Below are 23608 nucleotides of genomic sequence, written 5' to 3'. Positions count from 1 at the left end.
GGGATGGATCTTTTTTGTGCTTTATCTTCTGCGGCCCTAGGTCAGTTCACTGTGAGTATAGAAGCAACATATTGATTTCCAGGCATCAGTCTAAGAGAATCTTACAAAATCAAAGTATACCTTCTTTGTTTTTCTGTCAGGTCTAGCGGAGATCTGACAACATGGTAATTGGTAGTGGAAAGCAGCTCTTTATACAAATTTTATTGCATATTCTTGGAAGGAAATTACTGGTCCTTTGCGGGCCCAATAGACATTGCCGCCCAGCATAGCATCCATGACAGCATTGCTATATTAGTACCTCAATGGACTCAAGATGGGATCCATACTGGCAATAGTCGTCTTGAGGGCCATTTGGCTAGGTGTTGAGTAAAGATGGAGTTGCAATACACCTTCTCAAGCTGCCGTCAAGGAAATGACACTGACGATCCCGTTCCTGCAGCTGGATCACAGGTGGCTGGGATTCGGTTTACCCGTTCAACCCTGACCGGTTTTCGGGTAATGGAGTCGAGGCCGCCTGAGTTAGGGTGTTGATTATTTGAGTGAGTGCCACCGCCAGGGAGTTGTACGAGGGCTAGGTCATTGACATGACTCGCTGTACCGACGAGCGCTTCACCAGATGCCAGGCTGGCAGTTGGACAACAACAAAGGCTTCTTGAAGAGATTGTTTGACTAGGACTTCACCAGCTGGTTGCATGAATAGAAGAAGTGTTGTTGGCAGACAGACGTTGTGGTAAGGTAAAATCGACCACTTAATGTTAAACCGGAATGATTGGATGAAATCAAGCGTTGGCTAAAATTAACTCATTTTTATTAGCTGACTGCTAGTTAAGGCAAAGACTGCAGACTTTTAGCCAATCAAACCGTCCATTTTGCTTAGTCAGATTTCAACAACTCTGGTATCAATTCGTCCCCCAGCGAATAATCAAGTCGCGATCGATCATGAATTCCTAAACTGGATGCCCCTGTATATTTATTACTTCACCACTGGATTCCAAAAGAGTAAGTCTACAGAACACATTCAACAGCTTTGGATTTACTAACGATCAACGGACGGACGGCTGCGGATGAGACGATGGCACTCCCAAGATGATATTTGCGCTGCCCAAAACTCTCAGTTATAACACTCCCTACTTACCAGAATCTTTGACGAAGTTGGAAGCCAGAATACCAAGCAGACGCTGCCGCAATAATGTGGAATAACACCTCTTCCGACACACCCGTCCTCAATAACTTCCTCGACAGTATTGGGGGTCTTGTGCAGAGCCGTGATGGCGTAAAGCTCCAGGATTTCCTGCAACTTGAGCCTCCCCTGTCCGCCATTTACAACCAGATGACCACGGAATTGCAGCGAGCGTACCCGGCCGACGGTGGTAAAGACGCTGAATTGCTCTCTAGATGTGAAAAACAGATGTCCGGAGGGCAGCTAGGCAGCCCCTGGCCGGCATTTGCTCCCTTCATGCGCCTATACTTGACCTTTTTGCGAGACGTTAACGTGGATAACCTATTGGAAACATACAACATGCTGAAAGCCTTGCTAAAGTAAGTTATATAATGCACTTTTACTAGCTCTACGGCTTTTATCTTTTCTTCTTCCTTTTAATTTTTTTTTTAGCATACTCTGACAATGTAATCCAGCCAGAGTGTGATTGCTCTTGGTGACAGCCAGATGGGTATCGTTATCCTGCCAACCGTCTTCTACCTTAGCAAGCTGCTTTCAAAGCTTGCGATCGGACTTGACCGCCAACCGGAGCTGATTGCACATCTCCTTAGAGACGAAGGGGGAGAGTCCGGACAAAGCGGGACTGGGGAGAAAGTCACGCTGGTGGAAAAGTCGACAAATATTGTTAGAGAGGCGTTTATCAAGTGCCTGACTGATAGAAGCGGTACCTCAGGAACCCACGCAAAACCGGAAGGGAAAAGAGCAGGAATATACTTGATGGCTAACCTGTGTCTAAAGCTCCTTTTTAAGGTATATATATCCCAGCACAACTTGTTTGAGCTTTCTATTTGCTAACATTGGAAGTGCGGAAAACTGCGCAATGCGGAGCAAATGTTTGCTAGTATCAACTCTCAATCACCACCACTCGAATACTTCCCTGCTTCACAAAGGGTAACCTACCTATATTATCTTGGGAGATATCTCTTTTCAAATAACTTATTCTATCCCGCCATGATTGTACTTGAGGCAGCATATAACCAGTGCCATCGGCAAGCCTTGAAACATCGAAGTCTAATCCTCACATATTTAATACCATGCAACATCATTCTCGGCCGGTTCCCATCCCAGAAACTGCTCCAGAGGTCAGAAGCTGAAGGTTTAGGAGATAGGTTCATACCTCTCTGCCGGTATATTGCTAAAGGAGAAATTCATTTCTTTAGAAATTATCTGTCCGTCAGCTCACCGCACGCAGAATGGTTTGCCAAAAAGGGACTTCTACTACCACTTCGCAATAGATGTGAAATTCTCGTTTGGCGATCTCTCACTCGGAAAGTGTTTATTTTAGCTGGATTCCACGGTGACCAGAAAATGCAGGCGCAGCGAGGGCCACCGCCATTTCTATATCTACAAAAACTTGAAGCCGCTGTTCGCTGGCTCGACAGCCGCACACCACCCTATTCACATCGACTGCCGACATCAAGTCAACAGGATCAAGTTGATCTGCAAATCACCTCTTTTCCATCGGATCCAGACTTTTTGCCCTCACCTGAGCCTGCAGATGATTCTATTTTTGACGACTATAACAATCCTGAATGGTATTTTGGCCACAGCGGGCAGCATGTTAATGTCAACGGCTCCAATGATCTTCCCATTGATGGATTGGCCGAAGATTTGACCAGAATTTCAGATCCGTACTCGACTTTAATCACGGAGGATGGTGATAACCACCCGCAGCCTACTGTTAACGGGAATAAAGGAGTAGAGCTTGCTGCTTCCCCACTTATGCAAGAGCTGGAGAATGTCCTTGCCTCCCTGCTTACCCAGGACCTAATGCGAGGCTATCTCACCCACAAGAATCCACGATATGCTATACCTGGGGCTCGGCTGAAGGGGGCTCTCCCTACCGGTTTCCCGAACGTGTGGCAGACAATCTATGCACGGGAACGTGAAGATGAGCAGATCCCCGGATGGGTCAAACCCCTGGCTTCTGGTGGCGCCCGCGGAGCTTCAGCAATGCTCTTAGGAGGCGGATCACGGGTAATTAACCTGAGTGGCGCCAGATCTATCAGTGAGATGATGGGGTCGAGTTAACCGATACGCGCAATTAGACTCTTGGTATAGACGATGTCGATCACGGCCTGAGGAAGACACTCCCTTGGGGGGTTGAGGTATATGTATGTACGGAAGACCATTACTTGACATTAACTACAATATGGTTTCTAACAACGCCCTTGGCTCGATTCCTGATATTACACGCATTTGAATTTTTCACCCGTGTCTAGCGTATGGAAGCTAGTGGCTGTTATAGCATAAAATATCCGTGTTTAAATCTTGTAAGTGCTATAATACCTGAGATTTCCTAACTACGTAGTCTATACATCTCTAAACTAACGTAGTTGCTTGATCCAGCCTTTAAGAATCCAAAGGCACGAACTATCTTGGCCACGGAGGCTTGATTCCAGAAATAATGTTATTTGCAACCGGCTGTGGACAAAGGCCACAGGATTAAGTTAATTTTCCTTATATTAGTCTCAACATGTACAGAAAAACTACTATAGCCTGGAAAAAATATGGTTCTGGTGTCTTAACATAAAGAGCGACCTGTGATAGGAGCAACCAGAGAGTAGGAAGCTGTCCGTGCGTCAGTTTGAGGTTCGTGGCCTTCATTCATCCGTATGGCATACAAGTGTCTTTTCAGCGCGAGAGGGCTAACTTTACCTTTTCTTTTAGATAATGTCCGTCACTTCGTAACAACGTGTCTGTTATTTCCTCAGCCACAAGCCTGCCAATTATATCTGTAATAAATGCACGCTTATTGCTATTCTGCGTAATACCCAGTGGGGGGTCGCGCTGTTGCAAACCCCCCAATTCAGACAAGCATGTACGCTCGATACATGACATCTGCCCATCATGATACCCACGGGCTTCACGGCCGACCCAGTGATCGGAGCTCTCGTGAAGGCTGGTCAAGAACTTCCCTAGGCGATGGCTGCGGCTTGCTGACTGAGCATAGCGCAGCAATGAGTTCTCGGGGAATTTGGCTGTGTAGTATAATGTTACGGCTGCGTCAATGCTTTCAAACCCCACTTCCTCTTTTGCATCAATCACATGCCGAATACGCTGTTCTAGAGTGAGATGTCGAACTGGGGGCCACCGCTGTGTATCCGAAACCAACATGAATGAGGAGTCAAAGCCTTTGTCGGATGAGTAGGCTCCTATTTGTGATTCATGTTCCCCTTGCCCCCCGCTGTCCTGGGCAGCTGGATGGTACGGCTGAGTCCAATTTTCACTGCAGTGATTGGAAGTGGAATTTGAGCCGAAGGAATCCGGTGGTCGTCGTTGTGAAGGGGACAACGAGGGATTTAGTTGCGCATTTTTTTTCCGTGATTTATTGGCTTATCCGAGAACAATGGTGATAGGGCTATCGGCTCAAGGTGTCCTGCTAGATTATGCACGGATCTAATCACTACAGTACTAGCGCGAAGAGTAGGAGATGGCAATTCCACCGATGAAGGGTATTTCCAGCCGTTACTAAATAGTAACGCGTTGATACTGTCACTGCAGCGGTCAGCCTGGATAACACGCCTAGTCAGGGGGGAGTAGGAGCATGACTAAAATCTGGTAAATGGGCGTACCTCAAATTGCTCTCTTCCAAGCTCGATACATGGCCGTTGCCGTATTGCACATTGGAAGCTCCGTACGGTTCAGTTCCTCCAGCAGAGGGAGTCCGGTCTCTCTCCTTTGACGCAGCTGGCCGTTTTTTACTTTCTGTTTCTATGCATCAGTACAGCTTCCATGAAAAATTGCTAATGCATGCTACTTAACAGAAGAATCAACTATTGAAACCTACTTGATCTGAATTTCCGCTGGGCCAGCCGGTTTCTTATCCGCTTTGGGTCTTCGACGGTCGGTATCAAGATAGGAATTGACTGGGTTTCGAAAGAGTACTGCTGCATCAGAGACGGATCCATGTCACCCATTTTGTGAGCCATGGATGTGTAGATAATAGTAAAAGATGGGCCAGGAGAGAAACGATCGCAGTATGATCGTGATAGCTATTTAACTCTACTTGTTAGATAGGCTGCTCAGCCCCTGAGGGAGCTATATACGCCGGCCTCGGCATTTTGTAATGCCTCTGACTACTTCTTGCCCTTTCAATGGATTACCACTCAACTAACTAGTTCGAAGCGTAGTTAATAACCGACTATACTAGTGGCAACCCCTGTGCAGTGCATGGCATGTAGGAGGATGGTTGCCGTTGACTGCGGTCAGCCGGCAAGCTCACCGCCGATGCTCCGGGGGAACGGTAATTCAGCGTACAAGTGAAAGCTTGGTTGACGGCATGGGTAGTTAACTTATTATGTAGAACAAGTACACTGTAAGAGGGCTTTAAATAAGCAGATAAGGGGTCAAATATCTCTCTGAAGCGATACCTCAGAGGATAAAGTGTGAGCCACCTTCACTACTCTTTCTCTCACGTATTTCTCTGCACGGGGCGGAGTAATTAGCCAAATTACTGGTTTAGCCAGCGGTGAGATACCTAACTATCTAGTTATAGCTGACAAATTAACCAGCTGGGGTACATCTGGGAAACCAAGGCGATAGGTACTCCGTATATAAGGTAGCAATGTGGTATACTCCGTACCAAACACGCGCCATCCATGGTCACAGCCTTGGTTATTATAAGCAGGGGGCCAACGAGAGCCACCCCGTTTAGCTCCGCTTATCTGTCTTGACTACTCTGTACTCCGTACTTAGTTAGTAAGCTAACTAATTACTTGTCTGTGAAGGTCCAACTGCCGCAACTCGTAGGATTTCCTCTTCCAGCAACGTACTTACCCCAGCTCCACGCCCGCCTCTAGCAAGAGCCTCGCGCACTCGCTCTCCCACACAAACGTCCCGGGCTCCTTCACTCCATAATAGACCTTCTTCACTCCTCAGCCCTAGCCCCGCGTCTCTATAATGCGTTGTGCGCATGACTTATTCTCGCTCAACCGCTTTGCGCATAGCTCCATAGAACAGTAGATAACGAGTTTAGTATCAGAGGCACCAGGCTGGGGTGGCGGAAACGCTTCAGACAGGCCGCAGGGTCGCTGGCCCCCTGTACATTGGCATACTTGGCGAGAGTAGACTGCTCAGTATGAGTTTTTCCGGCCAGCTCAAGGGTATAGCCAGATGAAAGGACAGTCCGGGACGGAATGCCGAAGTTGGATGCAGTCCTAGATAGATATATAAGTACTCCGTACCTAGGTATGCATGTTTAAAGTGAAAAATAACATAAGTAGTTGACTCATCTGGGCTTATATAATCAACAAACTGAAAGATATACTATTGGATGTAATTTATCGCATTTCCATTGGGTGATTAATAAAAAGGATGTATAAAAATAACAAGGCAAGCCTTGGTTCAGTTGGCAGCCGCGACGAAGAGCTTATATTGAGGTGACTATAATACATAATGGCATCCTCATCTCCTGGCCTTAAGATCTTTCCTCCCTTCTTTAGCTCTTTTTCGTTATCTCTGCTTCATCTCTGCTTCAGCGTCCCTGTAGTCTCCAAGTATTGCTTATTAATACAACACAACACGTGACTATGATCACATGCTTTTTAGTTAGCGACTCTAGGAAAAACGAACGAAAAGACGAAACGAAGACAAGACAAACAAGCAGAAGAAGACGAAGAAGAAGAAGCAGAAAAGAAAAGAAGAGGAAGAAAGAGAAGCAAGACGAATAAGAAAGCAGGAAGGACGAAGAAGCGCGCACCTCTTCCCTCCTCCTCTCTTGAAGCCATGGTTGCGTGGTGATCGCGGCCATCCGCTGCATGATATGCGCCGTTCTCCCCGCCGTGTGATGTTTGGCCTCAACCGTCATCTTGTCAAACGACAACAACTCTCCAGCCCGGTCGCCCTTGAACAGCCTGCAGCGCTGTTGCATTAACCTCTAATCACCAACTGCTATAAGTAACTAAAGCACCATGCAAGCACTTCACGGATACGTACTCGACACTCTCAAAGTCAGTCGTTGAAACCCCAGCCCTACTCGACCTCGTCTGCCGTCCTTGCGTCGCTCCTCGCTACCCTGCGCGGCCAGCCACCTCATTGTCTGTTGTCTAGTTGTCTAGTTGACCAACAGACCCTGTGGAATCATGGGAAAACCGCCAAGCGTCATTATCGTCGTTAGGTAGAGTCATATCTTCTTCCCATCTCCTTAGCGAGACTGCCTGTACTGATTTGACGGCTTTAGGCATGGCGCTCGACTAGATGCGGCCGATAAACAGTGGCATCTTACCTCGCCCACGCCCTATGACCCCCCACTAACATACGGCGGCTGGAAGCAGTCCCGGGCCCTGGGGGTTCGCATCGGATCCCTTCTTCACTACCGCGAACTCCATGGGCGCCTCCCTTCCACCCTGTCGTCTTCCGACCCTTCACAGGAGAGTGGCCAGCCTCCCAGTGGCCTGCCAGAACAGGAGCAGCGGAAGCATCGAATCATCATCCACTCATCCCCGTTTTTGCGCTGCGTCCAGACCGGAATATCGCTCAGCGCGGGAATCAGCCAGTCGAAGCGTACATCAGCGGACTCATCACCTCACCAGCGGCCCCAGTCTAGTACCGCTCCTCCAAAGAGTCATCACCGCTGGCGTCCTTCGTCCCCACGGCCACAGCGTCAGGGTTCGCCCCAGCTGACCCCTATTCAGGAGCCTCAAGAGTCGCAGGAACCCCAGGTGCCAGCTGGTAAAGTCAACGCCCAACAGCCAAAGACAAGCTTGCCGGATGAAAAGCTGTGCTTGCTACGCCTGGACGCTTGGCTAGGTGAATGGCTGACGCCGGATTATTTTGATCAAATTACCCCGCCGCCTGGGTCTGTCATGATGCTGGCTGGTGCAAAGGCAAGCTTACTGCGTGAGGAGGACTCTGTGCCTTCTGGTGTATCTACTCGGTCTGCTCGTGGAAACTTTCCCGGAGGTTGGAACGGATTCGCTTCCGCCAGTGTTGCGGCGCCGGACCAAGCGAAAGCTGAGAATATTCCCCCATCTGCGTCGGCTTCAGCTGCTACTACCCCTGGAGACAAGACGGGTACTGAAAGCACTGCAACTGATAGACCTGCCAGTCTTCAGGGTTTACCGAAACTGTCGACCGCTCCTGAACCACATACAGACACCGAGTATATTCCTCCAACGCCAACCTATGCTATTTCCCCCTCAGACCCCATCCCGGCGGGGTATGTAGCGCATGCGAGGGATGCTTGTGTTGACGTGGACTATCAGTGGGACAGCATGAGGGCTCCCCTCGGCTGGGGAAGCGGCGGCGAGTATGGCGAGGAGTGGAGTTCCATGCACCGCAGATTCCGCAACGGCTTGGAGAGAATGATTAGCTGGTACAAGACTGCGGACTGTGGGAAGAGCAAAAGGAGGCTGTCGCACCGAGAGGAATGTCAACTAGTATCGAATGAACCCCAGGCCACAGAGGACCACGAAGAAGGTGACGGCACGGATACAGTCCTCATAATCATTACCCACGGCGCTGGTTGCAATGCTATTATTGGTGCTTTGACCAACCGGCCTGCTCTTCTCGACGTTGGAATGGCGTCCTTGACTCTCGCCGCTCATAAGAGTCCTACGGCGGATGATGAGGCGGCGGCCCAACCTACATCTATATTGAGAAAGCTAGGCCCGAGTGAGGTATCCGAAGAATACGAAGTAATTTTAGTGAACTCAACGGAGCACCTTCGCGTCAACAATAACAGCTCAGCGCAGTCACCGTCCCCTAGGGTATTCCCAAGCTCGATATCATCGTATCGACACCGGTTTACGTCTCTATCCTCTGTTCCTGACTCCCCGGAGAATGGGTTTTCTATTGGCCCGTCGCGCAGTTCCAGCTTCAACGGCACCACTGGAGAGCTACATAACCCCTCACGGTCATTTTCTGGCGACAGACACGCTGCTCCAGGCCTGTGGGGTTCTACTCCTGCCAGCGAGCGTGTTGACGATATGATGCCTAACTTCGAAGGATCCGCCGGTAGCTTGAGAGGTACTGGCAATGCATCTAACCCTGCAAGTACGCGCAATAATACCTCTGATGGCGCGCCACAACGCGCGAGATCTCAGCATGGCCTCTGGAATTCGAGGAGCCGTGAACCTGTCTCAAAAAGACGCTGGACAGTCACCGAACGAGGTGTATGAAAATAGTTATCACAAGAGTATACCTCAAGTTTGTTACTATGAAAATACGACTTATTCACGGCCGTAATATTTCTGCTTCTAATTCTAGTATTACTTTCCTGGTTTTGTCTCATATTTACCGCTTTGAGCACTTCTATACCTACATGTTGGTTACTTTTGTGCAGGGGTTCATGAATAGTATAAGGATCAAAATACCCCTGGCGTGCTTGCATATCCAACAATCCAACATTTTCTATTGAATAGATCACTGAATACTTTCAGTTCTACCTGTAGTAAGTATCTGTCCAATTTCGATTGTTATTTTTTTATCCTCTCTGCTCATTTATATGTCATCTCGACTAGTTATATATCCGGCTATCTTCATATTTAAGTAGTTGCTTGTTAATCAGCGATGGATACAAAACTGGGTAGAAATAGTCCGCATATCAGTGAACTGGATCAATACGATACTCATATTACTTGTGCCAATATCTGGCTGTATTGTTGCTTTTTTTACCCTTCTGCAAATCAAGACTGTCTTCTGGGCCATTACGTACTACTTCTGGACTGGTCTAGGTATTACTGCTGGATACCATAGACTATGGGCACATCTGTCATATGAGGCGTGAGTTGCTATCGAGCCATCTTCCGAATATCTATTTTATCCACTAGTTAGTAGAACTCGGCTAACATACGTGCCCTTTATTAGGACGTTCCCTTTGAAGATTTTCCTTGCTTGTGCTGGTGGTGGTGCCGTATAAGGTTCCATACGTTTCTGGAGCAGCAAGCATAGGGCACATCACAGATGGACGGATACCGAGAAGGATCCATATAATGTTCTCAAGGGGATCTGGTACTCGCGTTTTATGTGGATGATTCTAAAGCAAAACCTGAAGAACACTAGCCGCGCCGACATATCTGATCTAAATGCTGTCTCTATCGTTGCATGATAGCATCGTCATTATGGAAAGTTCATTCTTATTTTTGGAGTTATATTCCCAGTGGCTGGGGCGATTGGGTTGGCGGCCTGGTATATGCTGGTATTCTTCGATGGTTGTTTGTCCAACAAGCAACCTTCTGCGTCAACTCACTTGCGCACCGGCTAGGGGACCAGGTTCGTCAGTCAACAGCTATGAACCCAGAAATGATTAAAACTTGTATTGTGATAAACTAACCGATAACTTACCAAATAGCCATTTGATGATTCTTTGACTATATAGCTTTGTTGCCATTTAAGAAGACTCTTTCACTTCCTTTCCAGATGCTAACACTACCAGACGTGGATCGCGGCGCGAAATAACTCGATTCATAGAAGCCGAGATGGGGATGGTGGATCACAGGCCCATGGCAAGTTGGGGATTCTGAACCCAGCGGATATGGCCATTCTTGCTTCTAACATTAATCTGTCAAGGTAAAGACTGCTTGAGCATAAGCTTGCTACGGAAGTGACCTAGTTGTTATATCGTTGAGATTTAACATGGATCGTAACTAGTGCCATGCAGCTCTTTATTGGTATCTTGCTCTCTATATTTTCCGTGACTTCTCGCCTTTGACGGTGTGTAGGTATTTATGAGTCTTAACCGTATGTTATTATATTTCCATGCCACAATTGCTTCTCAAGCAAGGAAAACTCCGTATGGCCATCCGGCGGACAACATCGAACATGTCGGGCCCATCCACAAACATCTGTGGTTGTGAAAATTCTGCAAGTTCTCTTGCATCTTGTCTTCCATCTAAAGGCACCTTCGACTTCAGTATCCTCGCATCTATCAATCAACCACTAAACGATTACTGGAAGCTTGTCGAGGCTTGCAAACATCCTATCCATAGTCACGCTCTTGTCTCTGCTGCTATCCATATATCCGAGACCATCTTTTCCCTATGCGATGCTGCATGTGCCTCCTACGGCCTCTTCGAGGGCGGTGTTACAGCCAGTATCGATAATGACAAAATATCGATGGCGGTATGCTCGAACGACGACGGTAGCACTTCTCTATCCTGGAAGTGTTCTAAAATCCCCATGTTGCTGGGTAAATTTGCCCTCCAAGGAGAAGAAGAAAGTCTCTTAGCTCGACAGATTATCTGTGGGGTGTTGACGAATCTGAGTAGTCTGCTGCGCGAGATGGGTTCCCGTGATAAGACATCTGGCTCACCCAGCTTGTGTGGCCGCGAGGATGGACAAGTCGGTCGCATACTCTCGAGCATTTTATCGCTCTTGGGCAAGGTGTCATCTGAGTAGAAGCATACGCAACTTTACATCTACCTCGCATGGTGGATACTGGTGATACGATACTAAACGTCGCACCGCTTGTTTCTTTAGATGTAACTTGGTTAATTAGCTTAGACTGAGGGAAACTCTACGACTAGTTTACGTTAGAGAATACACATTGATAAATACCCAAGGGCGAAATAGTAGGATAGTCACTCCCATATCTGAACCTGGCCTCGAAGATAGTCTAACCGTTGTTGGCAGTCCACCAATATCAGCCCTGAAGCACGGTAAAGGCAGTCCTGGGAGCGGCTTGCGGTAATTCGGCTTAACTCTTGTAGCATCACTGCCAGTTTCTTGATCCTAAGAATTATCAAAGGTTTCATAAACGCATGTTTGGTCTTTGCATCTAGTTCCACGTCTCCCACCATCAGCGGGACATGGCAGAAAGTTCTTTGGAAGCTGTCTGCTGGGGGTGGCACTGACGGATTTAGTGCCCAGGAACATAATGCCAGCCGACTTAAGCGTGCATTCTTGGAGTCCATTAAAGTCTTCTTCTCAATAATCCAGTTAAACATCAGGACGACTCGTTCGATGATAGTAGATAGTAGAAGGATGGTTGAGCGGTTGCTAACACAAGTAGTGCATTGTAGGAGCTTGTCTGAGACATTTCTGGATATACTGCGTTGCACTAGGAGAATAGCATCGACAGAAGGCCGGCTGGATTCAGGTAGCGACCGATGTAAGAATGATAGCCGCTGAAGTAGCATCATGTAGCACCTGCCCCTACAATCTCTGTCTGCATTACTATTGGTGGTGCTAGGGGCTCGGGTACTGAATTGCGGAGACTCATCAATATCTAGAGCCTGGGAAGGCAGAGGAAAGGAGACATCATGATCCAAGGTGAAGTCGTCGTTTAGGGTATCGAGAGATGATCCTGGAGGATAGCTAGTTTGCTGACTTTCTTGCCAACTATTATTTAGTTGATAGGACCCTTTTTCGCATAATGAAATATCCAGGAGGGAATCTAATGACGGAAAGACATCATGATTGAGGTTATTTCCATCTTCCCCTGTCCTGGCCGACAGAACATTCGGGGTGTTGGGCAGTTGCACTCTGTTGGTAGGACCAAGAATTCCGAGCGTCCTGGTTTCCTGTGTTGCCTGCTCTGCTACAGGGCCTTCCGCGTCTGCAGTACTCCTGCAGGCCCTCTTGCGCGGTCGGCCAGTACGACGGTGAGGGCTGTAGATACACGGTTGGCTGTGTCGAATGCAGCGGTGGCAGGATGGCTTCGTTTGGCTGCATTTGACTTTGGATTCCTGGCAGGCATCGCATGTTCTACGCATCCGTCCCCAGCTCGAAACTTCTGAGGGCGAGCATGAGGAATGCATCGTAGATCAATAGTTCTGCTTTGTAAGAGTGTGTATAAGAGAATTGTATTTCTTAGGTTCAAACGAGGAACCCAGCTCAGATATGCTCTGAGCTGACTAAGTATTATGCTTACTAATAGAATACATGAATAAAATACATGACATCCTCAAAAGCGACCATGTTCTGATAACAGCGCTCTTTTGGATGAATAACTAGGTAACTAACTAGCCGTGGACCAAGGTTAGGGACTAATTAAGCAATTGTGGTAAGAATAATGCTTAGAGTAGTTATGTACGGAGTATATCCCCCTTATATTTATTAATATACGTAGTACGGAGTAGCTAGGATACCAACAATTTATGCCTTCCAATCTTGAAGGTTGGAGCCGGCGTATCGGATAAACAATACACCGTTCCGCTTCCCCGTTGGCCTCGGAAGGTTAAATTGCCACGTTTCTCACCGACCGCCGAAGAGTGCCTCCCTTTAACTCTCATATCCTTTCTACGCGCTTTCAAGCAGCCACCGTAGAGATGAACAGCTTTTCCCACTTCATGCCAAAGGCTGCTAGGACTGTAGCAGTCCCGGCAACTATACACAATATGTAAGTTTTATCAATTGCGGATACAATTGCAGCCAAAACTGCAGCCTTTGTATATGGGTCCAAATCGTGTACAAATGTTGAACCAGTTCCAGTGATAGCATCGATGATAGTAGAATGGGACTCATGTGGGAGTACCTTCGCGATTCCTAGATTGATTAAGCCGGTAAGCCAGGTTATACATTTCATCAGGTGGATTGCTGGGATGACTGCTTACCCGTAGCAGCCATATTAACAAATACACATTGAGCAATAACCAACGCAATAGTCATCCCATTTAGCTGGGCCGTTGTCGTAAAGGCAATGGCGGCCGGTATCTTATCGAGGCTCACCTTAGCCTGAGCTATGGAATGACCAAGCTGAAGATACATTCCCGAGCCTAGGCCAATAAGGGCACTGAACCCGTATATAGCTCCTGGGCTTGTTCCAGAGTTTACTGTGTACATCAGTGCTGACCCAACAAGGCAAAGCGCGCCCCCGGCAAGATACCAGGGGAGGTAGTATCCAGTGCGGGAAGCAAGGATTCCGCCTCCAACACAGCTAAACACAAGAAGGCAGACAAATGGCAGTAACCGAACCCCAGACTCCAGTGATTTATCCCCCGCCGTGAATTGGAAGTATAGCGGAATAATATATGCCGGAACTGTCACGCAGACACTGGTACAGCAGCCACATAGAAAAAGTAGGCTGAGTAGTGGTTTACGCCACGATACCAGCTCCACAGGGAAGAGGCGCGTTTCTTCAGTGGTGAAGATACAATAACTCTGCTGTATCCCAAACACAATAAAGCCGACAGCCCCTAGAACGAGCGCAGTGATGATACCGGGTACATTCCAGGGGTATAGTGCTCCAGCGAAGTTGAGGCCAATGACACCTGCCACAAATGCCCCTACAAGGATCAATGATCCAACGATATCCAATTTCTTCAGCTTATCCATGACGGAAATTTCAGAACCAGGCTGAGGCTGAAGAGAGGGGAGAAGGAATAAATAGACAGGCATACAAAGACCACCAACAACTAGGTTGATATAAAAGGACCATCTCCATCCAGCTGAGCTATCGGTAAAGGCTCCACCAATGATTGGACCCAACACGGTACCTGCACCCCAGGTAAGACCAATTGCGCTAACGTATATTGGCCGTTCTTGTAAGGAGGTCAGACGAGGGAGAAAGTTCATCACTCCCACGTACTGGCCGACACCGCCGATACCACAGATGACTCGCCCACCAATCAGGATATCCATCGTCTGGGCAGCTCCACAAACAGCAGAACCAGCCAAGAATACGGTGATAGAGAAGATGTACATCCACTTGATATTGAACTGGTTGAAGATTTGCAGCCAGGTAAGTACCGTGGCACTAGAGGCCATGATAAAGGCCACGCCCGACCAGGCTAGTTTCTCAACACCGTCCAAAGACTTGACGATAGCGGGCTGGATATTAGCGACGATGGTATTATCAAGTCCGAAGAGGAAGGTGGAGCTAAAGATGCCGAGGACCACAAGCAGCCATAAAGCGCCGTGGATATCTCGTGGGCTACCACTCTCGTTCGCTTGGTGAGTATCCGAACAACTGCTTGCTTGCTTTTCAGCACTGTCAGGACCCTTTGGGGCTGTCGTATCCGGGTTGAAAGCCATATTCAATAAGAGGAAAAAAGCTCGATCAGCTATAGGAAAGGAAAAGGAAGGGATGGAGGTATGAAGCATGATCAAATATGGTGAGTTATCCTGGCTAACTACGGATACTAATATATAAATTCACCAACTGTATGGATACGGTATGCACCGACAACCATTACAAATGAGCGTAGAAGCCAACTTCACCTTGCCCAGTCACTCAGCAGCTCAGCTCCTGCTAGTGAGATCGCAGCCATCTGAGAAATTAGGTTTGAACCCCCTTAGTTAGTTACAGCACTCATAACCAGCCGAAAACCTCCCGATGGCTTATAAAGAAACCAGCCGAGATGACAAACCTGCAAACTATAAGGTATAACTTGTTGAAGAAAGCATGTTATAACGTATCAAAAAGGATAATAAGCATAGTTTAATTCTGCAAACAACAGTACTCTCGGTGAAAATGAGATGCCAGCGGTATTCTAATAACTGGTCAATATCATGATAACTAGTTAGTTCCAGTTGACTAATCGACAAATGCGGTTCAACTACGAGCCAGGGTTGGCTCAGCTCTTAATAAGGACTTCGTAAGACTGTAATTACTATCCAGGCCTACTAGGATCGCGGTGGTCAGGTCGACCATCGCATACTTCGTACATAGAAGTTCGCCGGGCAAATCACGATGAGTTCTGGGTCGTACTCGATCGCCTCGTCGCTGGCGGCAACAAACTCGTAGCGATACACTAAATAACTAGTACTTAGGTAACTAACTAGTTACCCATGTATCTAGTTATCGAAGAGTTGTCAACGTGTCGAATAATCTTCGGTTTTTTGCTCAGGCGTATCACAAAGATGTGGTTATATCCTAATGACTTGCGCCATTCTAGAGCTACAATAATCGGTATATTTATTTGAGCTCTTTTGTTTGGAATATATTGTAAGTTATTAATAATAAGGTACTATTTAAAAATGGCATCGCTCAACTCCTGAGGGCATAGTTAGTTACTCTAGCGTTAGATAACCGAGAATGTATCATGTATCTTTTCTTCTTAAAACTTCTCTCCCGTAACAAATAGATCTAAAACGCAGAACTCATAGGCATCGAATGTGATGCCTTGTCACGAATCATCTCGATGGTATTAACAATAATTCTTTCGCAATCTGTAATTAGCCGCCCTGCGAAACTGTTGGGTCTAAGCTTATCCTTAATTCTGTTCGCTAGGCCTTGCAAACCGAAAAAGTGCAACAACGCCACGTGGAGAATAAGCGATACCTTGAAATCTGGTACTTCGATTCTATACTGGTCAATGCAGACGATGGGAATGTGGGCCCCGGAAGAAGACCCTTGGCAGTTCCTATTTTCGTGGTTCCAAGCCAGAAGCTTGTCTGATGCGGTACGAGTCAGAGTGACGAGCTGCTGTAAGACGACAGCTAGAAACATGCCGTTGTCACCACGGACACTACAGCCTGAGCAACTGAGTGCCTCCCTACAGACCTGCATTCCTCGATCAACGCATTTTAGAAGCATATCAGCTCTCGTCTCTATTGATTCCACCCCAATGACCTCCAAGAAACGAGCCACGTCACGCAAACAATCGCATCTTGAGGGAGGGGAAGCACTCTTGTTAGCGCTATGAGTGGTTGGTAGATTACCTCCTAGTAAAGAGCTCCATCCTGTCCGTCTCTCTTGAGTATTGTCGTTCGGACGGGCTGGTTGAGATGGGGCGGTTGTGTGGTGGTAGGCCGCCTGAGTATCGAGGACTGCGTCGAATATATTCTCGGGGTCTGTCGACGACTGATTGCTCTCCAGAACCCCGTGCATCCCGTTCGATATATCAAGCCCGAGGGTTGCATGATCATCCATCATTGTAGGGAAGGTAGGCTGAAAAGGCAAGATCGAGCTCTCCCACGTATTAGGCAGTTCGGTGAATTCCTCGGAAGATGAGTTTGGCCAATTTAGCGGCTCAGAGTCAGATGTGCTTTGAGCAGGCTCTTGGTCCATCTCTGTGTCCAAGGGCTGTCGTTGACTGCGGTAGGAAGCCTGACATGAGCTCGGAGTGGGCAGCTGGTTGTTGCAAGGGCGCACCCGTTTTGACAACCTTCTACTGTCTTTAATTGACGAGATATCGCGATACGTGCAAGTAACCGAGGCGGTTTGGCATTTCTCACAACCGTCTTTCTCGCCGCTGCATTTTAGCTGGAGATATGTCAGCTTCTTTATTCTTCCGTATTCTCCTGCGATGAGAAATCATAGAATTTTTCATGACTAATGATTGACTGAGGTTGTAGTAGTGTAACTAGATCAACTGACCTTTCGCGATCGACAGCGGTCACAGGCAATTGGGGTATAGCCTCTGGCCTCAAGTCCACTGGCCCTTTGGAGCTCTACGTGCTCACGACTATTCGTGTCCTTGTCATATCGGATAGTGCCGAACATCTTCGATTTTTGGGCGACCCTCAGCCGATTTCAATCAATTTTTGTTAAACATAAAATATAAGGTCAACGAGAATCTAGGGCCCGTTACATCAGATCAAATACTTGTGAAGCAAGACATTCTCCGCTCATACGCCGGCCTCAAGGCCAAAAGGATCCCTGTACATTTGAACGCATATGTGTACGTTTAGGTCATTAATCCCCCACACGGCGGTCATCCCATTATGCCCTCGCACATATGCATGCAATGGATTGTTTTAATATTACCTGACTCGTTGCGGAGGAAGCCTGATTAAGTAGTGCCTGATAAGACAGTTAGGGCCTTGGGTGGGCTAACCTTCGAACAGCCCCCGAGTCTTGGATATAAATTCAGCCAGATAGGTAAATGCTGCAATGGCTGCCGCGGTTTGAGGCATTGGTGGAAACCATCCGTGGCGGCAAGGCGGAAAGTGGGACTGTACTCCGTACTGGTTAGCGTTCGGAGTATTATAACTATTTGAACCTTCCACCGCCTCTCGGGCATTGTGATCAAGTCACACCTCCAAACGGCGACGTTTTATTGCATCAATGAGATCTAGTGAGCTGAATTTTACGTCTGTCAGACTTGGGACTAGCGCCCGTTACGACGTGCTAAGCTAAGGCATTACGGCAAAATTCCATCTTTATGAAGCCGCTCTAGCATAAAGCAAATGAAAGCAAAATCGACCAGTTGATAGCTTTCTGTCCCAACCTGTAGACCTTCATAGAATTTCATCGCCTGGGGGAAGAAGAGAGGGATCGGACGCACCACTAGTACAATCGTGCATAATTATAACCAAACGCTGAATTGAGCGATTTCCAATTCAGAAGGAACCAATGGTTGAGCCACCTCACTGCTGTAAAATCCCCGCTTCCACCACCAAACCCGGCCCTGCTCTCCGCGCAGCAGGCTAGCCCCTGAGTGCCCTAAACCCTATACCTTTGCCGACTTCCTGGACTTAACAGTGTTAACTTCTCTTTCCAAGCCCGCTCGCTCTCGCTTTCGCAAAACCAGGAGCATTCCTTTATCTCAATATGTCTCAATATAGCTATGCGTTCAGAAATATTAGGATCCATGACAATCGGATGTGGCATCCCTTATCTATAAGGTATAGACAACTCGGTTAAGTGTTTTCAATTCAAACCTAGAGTTCGCGATGTGATAGATGGCTGGAGGACTAGAAATATGCGGATTTTGTAACCTGTTTTGATATTAGATAATGGCCGCTTCACGCTGTTTGGATGGTGCTTGTAAAATAAGATGTTAGGTTAGTTAGTTGAGTGAAGGAACTCGGCTTGGTGGCTTTGATAACTAACCAGTGACTACCTAGCATATGCTAACTACTCTGTAGTGCCTATCAAGGAAGAAACGTTTGTTAAGAGGTCGGTTAAGTCGAAGATTTAACCGCCTGGAAGTCAAACATGTGGGTTGATTCGGGATCGGCACCCTCCCTGTTATGTGTAACTCATAGTTAAGTTAAACTAATAATACGAAGTGAGGCTCAGGAGAAACCTAATGGAACATGAACCATGGGACAAAAAAGGCCTATGTGCCCCATGTCCTCTGGGAACATGAGCAAGACAATGATGAGTTGTATGAAAATGGATAATTCGTCCTAATATATAGCTAGTGGAAAAGGATAGCAAATTCTAGAACCTGCGTACGGAGAACGTTAAAATCAACAAGCTTACATAGACGAGGAGATAAGCTCTCTAGGCAAAAGTGCTAAGCTTCCGTCCTGTGCCTCAGGGAAGTGGCATGCATGAGTTAATCGGCCCCGGCCTTTTATGCATCACGTGATCTATAACAATATTAATCCGCATTTAGCGGCCCTTTTTAAGCGAATGATTACTTCCATTGGAGAAAGCTAAATGGTTCGTCCAATCAATTGATCAGCACTGCCAAGCTCCTGTCCCCATAGAAATGGGAATGGGGCCCTATTCCCGACTGGGCTCCCAATTCCAGAACACTCTCAGCCAATCATTTGGTCGATCATTACCATATTTAGAGGTGGCCCCTCTTATAAGACCCACTTGGAATGGGGCCTTAAGAATTGGGCCCGTTCATATTACGTCAGCTATACCAACTGCTTATATAATCTGGGTGATGAGTGATCTGGGTGAGTGATCTGGGAGATAAGTGATCTGGGTAATGAGTGATCTGGATGATGAGTGATCTGGGTGATGAGTGATCTGGGTGATGAGTGATCTGGGTGATCTAGGTGATGAGTAAGCTAGGTGATCTGGGTGATCCATTTCCCTAGTTTTAATATAAAAGGACCCTTTTCACCTTTCTATCTTCTTATTCTTCTCACCTTGTCAACCCTCCTTCTAAAAACGGTTAGACTGGTTTCCAACCCAGGCTGAAATCTCCTCCATACTGCATTATTTACTCCTTACCAAACTTCTACCCTAGATAACCTGCTATACCATAAGCCGCTACAGGCTAGTTGACCTTCATACATTTCAGCCTAGGCTAGAATCAACATAAGCTTAATACTATAATAATACTGCCGTTTTAATGTGAACTATATACTTGCTATATACAAGACTATTTCTCTACACTTGACATGGAATCCGTGAGTCCAAATAAATTTTGGACTTGGATTCCTTTTTCTTTTCTCAACAACTAATGGTATCAGGTCATTTTTTTCGATGAGCCACGTAAGCTTCTGATTTGCAAAGAATGTAAATCAGGTGTGATTGCTACATCTGTCGCAAATCATTTACGAGAACACCATAATTTAAATACTAAAGAAGCCAATATCATAGCCGCAGGCTTTGCTAAATTTCCAGCTATTGGTAATAATCTCGATGATATTATAGCAGCTGAGGAAAAGGGCGAAAGCCCTTTTCTAAATATTATGGATGGTTTTCGATGCACCTTTCCCGGCTGTACTTATGCTGGTACTAAACATACAACAATGCTTAAACATATAAGCAAACACCAATGGTCTGGTAACACCACCAAAATTATTGAGAGTAAAATCTGCAATATTTTCCCGTCCCGGATGCGCTTCTTCCCCATCCATACTCCTACACCCATATCCCCCAATATCCAGTATCTTATGGATCAATACAACCAGCACCAGGCAAATAGAGCCAAAAATATCACAATTGCGCCAATAATGGATCGCATGACTGAATGGGATAAACGCGCCCCCTGGCCCCAGATATTTCAAGGTATTAATATGGCAAGTCTCCAGCCTTTTCTAGACCCAGGATCTTCAGACATATACGTCAACTCCATCCTAGATCAGGTCTTTGCCGTGGTGGCTACCCAGGAAGTATATATCCGCCGTGTCGTCTATTCCACAACACCAAAACTGGAAACAAAGCCCCTGAAAATCCTCTCTGCTGCAACCAAGGCCAAGTATATCTCTGCCGCCCGAGACCTCATCCGCGTAACTTTGGCATGGGCCAAGATTCCCAACATCATTCCTACCCTTTCCTTGCATGACTCGGTCCTCATTCCAGCCCAGGCTGGAATATCCCACATGGATACCCAGGCAGTCCATGTGCTTTTCTCTAGCATCTTTAAGATGGATGCAGAATTTTCACAGTCGCCAATTATACTGCTATTGGGTATACGAAGCTGGGACTTTAAGGCTCAGCGCTGGCATCCGCCCTCACATATTACACCACTAATGTCGGCCCTTGTGTATACCATACGGGCTTTTATTCTCTATACCTCTCTAACTGGATGCCATGATCTCTCCCGCAACGAAAGTATTGCGGTTATAAAGAGAGAATGCAAGAAGTGGTTGGCGTGTGACGAACCAACAGTCTTTGGAGAGTTACTCTCCCTTAAACAACTCGCCCGGACATTTGCCAAGAGTTATTATAATAAGCCTAATGTATTGTGGGCTGACGATTCAATGAGCCTAACCTTTGATGGTATGGATATGGCAATCACCGATATCAAACGATTCATACATAATACCATTGAACGTTGTCGAGACGCGCTATTGGCGGTTAGCTTTCAAGATGAAGGTCAATTCGCAATGGACTTAACCCTCCATTGCCCCACTCGATATACTGATAATTGGTCATATATGGTGAGAGATCATGGACTTATCGAGGCTTGTTGTCCCAAGCAGGATACCTCAATTCCTAGGCGGTACCTGTGTGATGGCGTTGCTAAAACAATTAAGCAAGCATATGCCGAGCTTTTCGAGGGAACCACTATCCAATCAAAGAAGGTAGACTTATACCTGAATAAATGTGACGTCTTTATCAACCACCTCGCCCTGGCGATGGTCGTTACCTGTGGAATGCCAATGAGAGGCACCGAGCTGTCCGCCATTAACTCTCAAAATACTGGCAACCTTAGCCGCGGGCTATTCATCCATGACGGAACCCTGGCTGTCATTTGTGATTACAACAAGACAGAGAGTGTCTCTGGGCACCCGGTTATTATCCTGCGGACTCTACCACATTCCCTAGGAGCTATGGTTATTTATTACCTCGCCCGGGTACGACCATTTATCAGTTTCATCCGCGCATTACAATCCGGTCCGTCCCCCCTCGAATACGAAGGCAGAGAGGCACTGCTATTCAACGTACCAACAAAAAATCTCCCCCTCTTCACGTCCGCCATCTCCAAGACTATGTCTAACGTGGCCAGCAACTACATTGGCAATATTACACTATCGCAATGGCGACATATCGCCATTGCAATCGACAAACGGCATCTACGGCGCAATGATATAAAAGATATATCCCACATTCTACAGGCCGGGCATACCCCAGACACTGAAGCCCGCCACTATGCCCTTAGTTTCGAGTCTCTTGCTTCCCTAAGCGACGAGTCCCTGTCCGAATTCAAAACGGCCAGTCAAACCTACCACACCTTCTTCGACCTCAACCCATCTCGGCCACGTCCAAAAACATTTCACAATCCTGGACCCGCACCTACTCCGCCACCAAGTAAACGTCGGGCACACACACCAGATATACACACTCTTGCACCCAATTCAAGCCACTCAGATATCGCTGCAAACCTCGCTCATTCCAGCCCAGGCTGGAACCTTCCTACACCAAGCAGTAACAATCACAAGATGCAGCCAATTTCGCCTGCACGCGAAGGGATCATGGAGGTGATACCACAAAATTTACAAGACCCAATAAATATTGACACGTCACGTGATGTAACAGCCGCGGACATGGCTGATGAAGGTCTTAAACGGCTATATGGACCAAAGGCGGAGTGGCGCTGTGAATTACAACGCGAGGCTACAATTCATGCTATTGGCACTGGTAGTCTCCTGGTGGTGATGCCAACGGGCATTGGCAAAAGCGTCATCATTTTTGTCAGTGCAATATTTAATACCGGGAAGACTACTATTGTCATCTCCCCCTTTGTTGCACTGCGGCAGGAGCAATTGTCTCGCGCAAAGGGCTCTGGTATTGCCTCTGCTATTTGGACTAATCCTCATGACGCGGCAAGGGCGGGTGTTATATTTATTACACCCGAGGCTGCACTGCAATTCTCATTTAAGGCATGGGCAAAGGCCTTGGCGTCAAAGGGTCATTTGGCCCGGGTTGTTTTAGACGAAGCTCATGTATATCTCTATGATATCAAATGGCGTGAGCAGCTTGCGGAAATGGCATGGATGTCGGTCTTGGGGGCGCCCCTCCTATTGCTATCCGGCTCACTGCCGCCAAACGACGAGCCTAGATTAAAGAATGTCTTGAGGTACACGGATATGAGCATCTTGAGGATGTCTTGCCGGCGCGACAATATTCGGCGGGCTGTTATCGTTTCCAAAACAACAACCGACGCACGGAATGCCTTGTTGCCACTGGTTCGCCAGGGCACTATCGTATATACCATGAACAAATCCGTGGCGGACGAGATTGGGACATTACTCGACTGCCCTGTTTTCCATACTGGAATTGCCTCTGATCGTTGTCGGAGTATAATCGATGGACTAGGTAAAGGAGAGATTCAAGTGGTGGTTGCCACGTCGGGTCTTGGAACAGGCCTTGACTTTGGCCATATCAACAACGTCATCCACTGGGAAGGTTCCTTTTCACTCATTGAT

At 47.2% G+C, this 23608-nt stretch overlaps 9 protein-coding genes across 9 annotated transcripts; 4 read left to right on the top strand and 5 right to left on the bottom strand.

The window, feature by feature from the left end:
• Positions 1–1189: 1189 nt before the first annotated feature.
• MGYG_03437 (COP9 signalosome complex subunit 12) lies at positions 1190–3250 on the top strand (the record flags this gene model as incomplete). The annotated part of the gene is made up of 3 exons (XM_003173216.1): positions 1190–1539; positions 1636–1969; positions 2024–3250. 3 exons carry the CDS (start codon positions 1190–1192, stop codon positions 3248–3250), a joined length of 1911 nt encoding a protein of 636 aa, XP_003173264.1.
• Positions 3251–3853: 603 nt separating this feature from the next.
• MGYG_03436 (hypothetical protein) lies at positions 3854–5139 on the bottom strand (the record flags this gene model as incomplete). The annotated part of the gene is made up of 3 exons (XM_003173215.1): positions 3854–4448; positions 4795–4927; positions 5010–5139. The coding sequence occupies 3 exons, from the start codon at positions 5137–5139 to the stop codon at positions 3854–3856; spliced, it is 858 nt and encodes a 285-aa protein (XP_003173263.1).
• Positions 5140–5568: 429 nt separating this feature from the next.
• MGYG_09018 (hypothetical protein) lies at positions 5569–6136 on the bottom strand (the record flags this gene model as incomplete). Its single annotated transcript, XM_003173214.1, has 3 exons — positions 5569–5645; positions 5805–5895; positions 5999–6136. 3 exons carry the CDS (start codon positions 6134–6136, stop codon positions 5569–5571), a joined length of 306 nt encoding a protein of 101 aa, XP_003173262.1.
• A 1166-nt stretch (positions 6137–7302) lies between these two features.
• Positions 7303–9339, top strand: MGYG_03435 (phosphoglycerate mutase; the record flags this gene model as incomplete). The annotated part of the gene is made up of 2 exons (XM_003173213.1): positions 7303–7337; positions 7401–9339. 2 exons carry the CDS (start codon positions 7303–7305, stop codon positions 9337–9339), a joined length of 1974 nt encoding a protein of 657 aa, XP_003173261.1.
• A 1642-nt stretch (positions 9340–10981) lies between these two features.
• On the top strand, positions 10982–11557 carry MGYG_03434 (hypothetical protein; the record flags this gene model as incomplete). Its single annotated transcript, XM_003173212.1, has 1 exon — positions 10982–11557. The coding sequence occupies one exon, from the start codon at positions 10982–10984 to the stop codon at positions 11555–11557; it is 576 nt and encodes a 191-aa protein (XP_003173260.1).
• Positions 11558–11739: 182 nt separating this feature from the next.
• MGYG_03433 (hypothetical protein) lies at positions 11740–12918 on the bottom strand (the record flags this gene model as incomplete). The annotated part of the gene is made up of 1 exon (XM_003173211.1): positions 11740–12918. The coding sequence occupies one exon, from the start codon at positions 12916–12918 to the stop codon at positions 11740–11742; it is 1179 nt and encodes a 392-aa protein (XP_003173259.1).
• A 491-nt stretch (positions 12919–13409) lies between these two features.
• On the bottom strand, positions 13410–15133 carry MGYG_03432 (MFS transporter; the record flags this gene model as incomplete). The annotated part of the gene is made up of 2 exons (XM_003173210.1): positions 13410–13645; positions 13714–15133. The coding sequence occupies 2 exons, from the start codon at positions 15131–15133 to the stop codon at positions 13410–13412; spliced, it is 1656 nt and encodes a 551-aa protein (XP_003173258.1).
• Positions 15134–16187: 1054 nt separating this feature from the next.
• On the bottom strand, positions 16188–17546 carry MGYG_03431 (hypothetical protein; the record flags this gene model as incomplete). Its single annotated transcript, XM_003173209.1, has 2 exons — positions 16188–17306; positions 17421–17546. The coding sequence occupies 2 exons, from the start codon at positions 17544–17546 to the stop codon at positions 16188–16190; spliced, it is 1245 nt and encodes a 414-aa protein (XP_003173257.1).
• Positions 17547–20131: 2585 nt separating this feature from the next.
• On the top strand, positions 20132–23608 carry MGYG_03430 (hypothetical protein; the record flags this gene model as incomplete). Its single annotated transcript, XM_003173208.1, has 3 exons — positions 20132–20140; positions 20204–20225; positions 20334–23608. Coding segments are annotated over 3 exons (3306 nt in total), but the record flags the coding sequence as incomplete, so codon positions are not given.

This window comes from Nannizzia gypsea, genomic scaffold (assembly GCF_000150975.2).
Source record: "Nannizzia gypsea CBS 118893 supercont1.3 genomic scaffold, whole genome shotgun sequence".
Classification (NCBI taxonomy): Eukaryota; Fungi; Ascomycota; class Eurotiomycetes; order Onygenales; family Arthrodermataceae; genus Nannizzia; species Nannizzia gypsea.
Note: the sequence above shows the minus strand (reverse complement) of the source record. Positions and strands in the feature narration are given on the sequence as shown.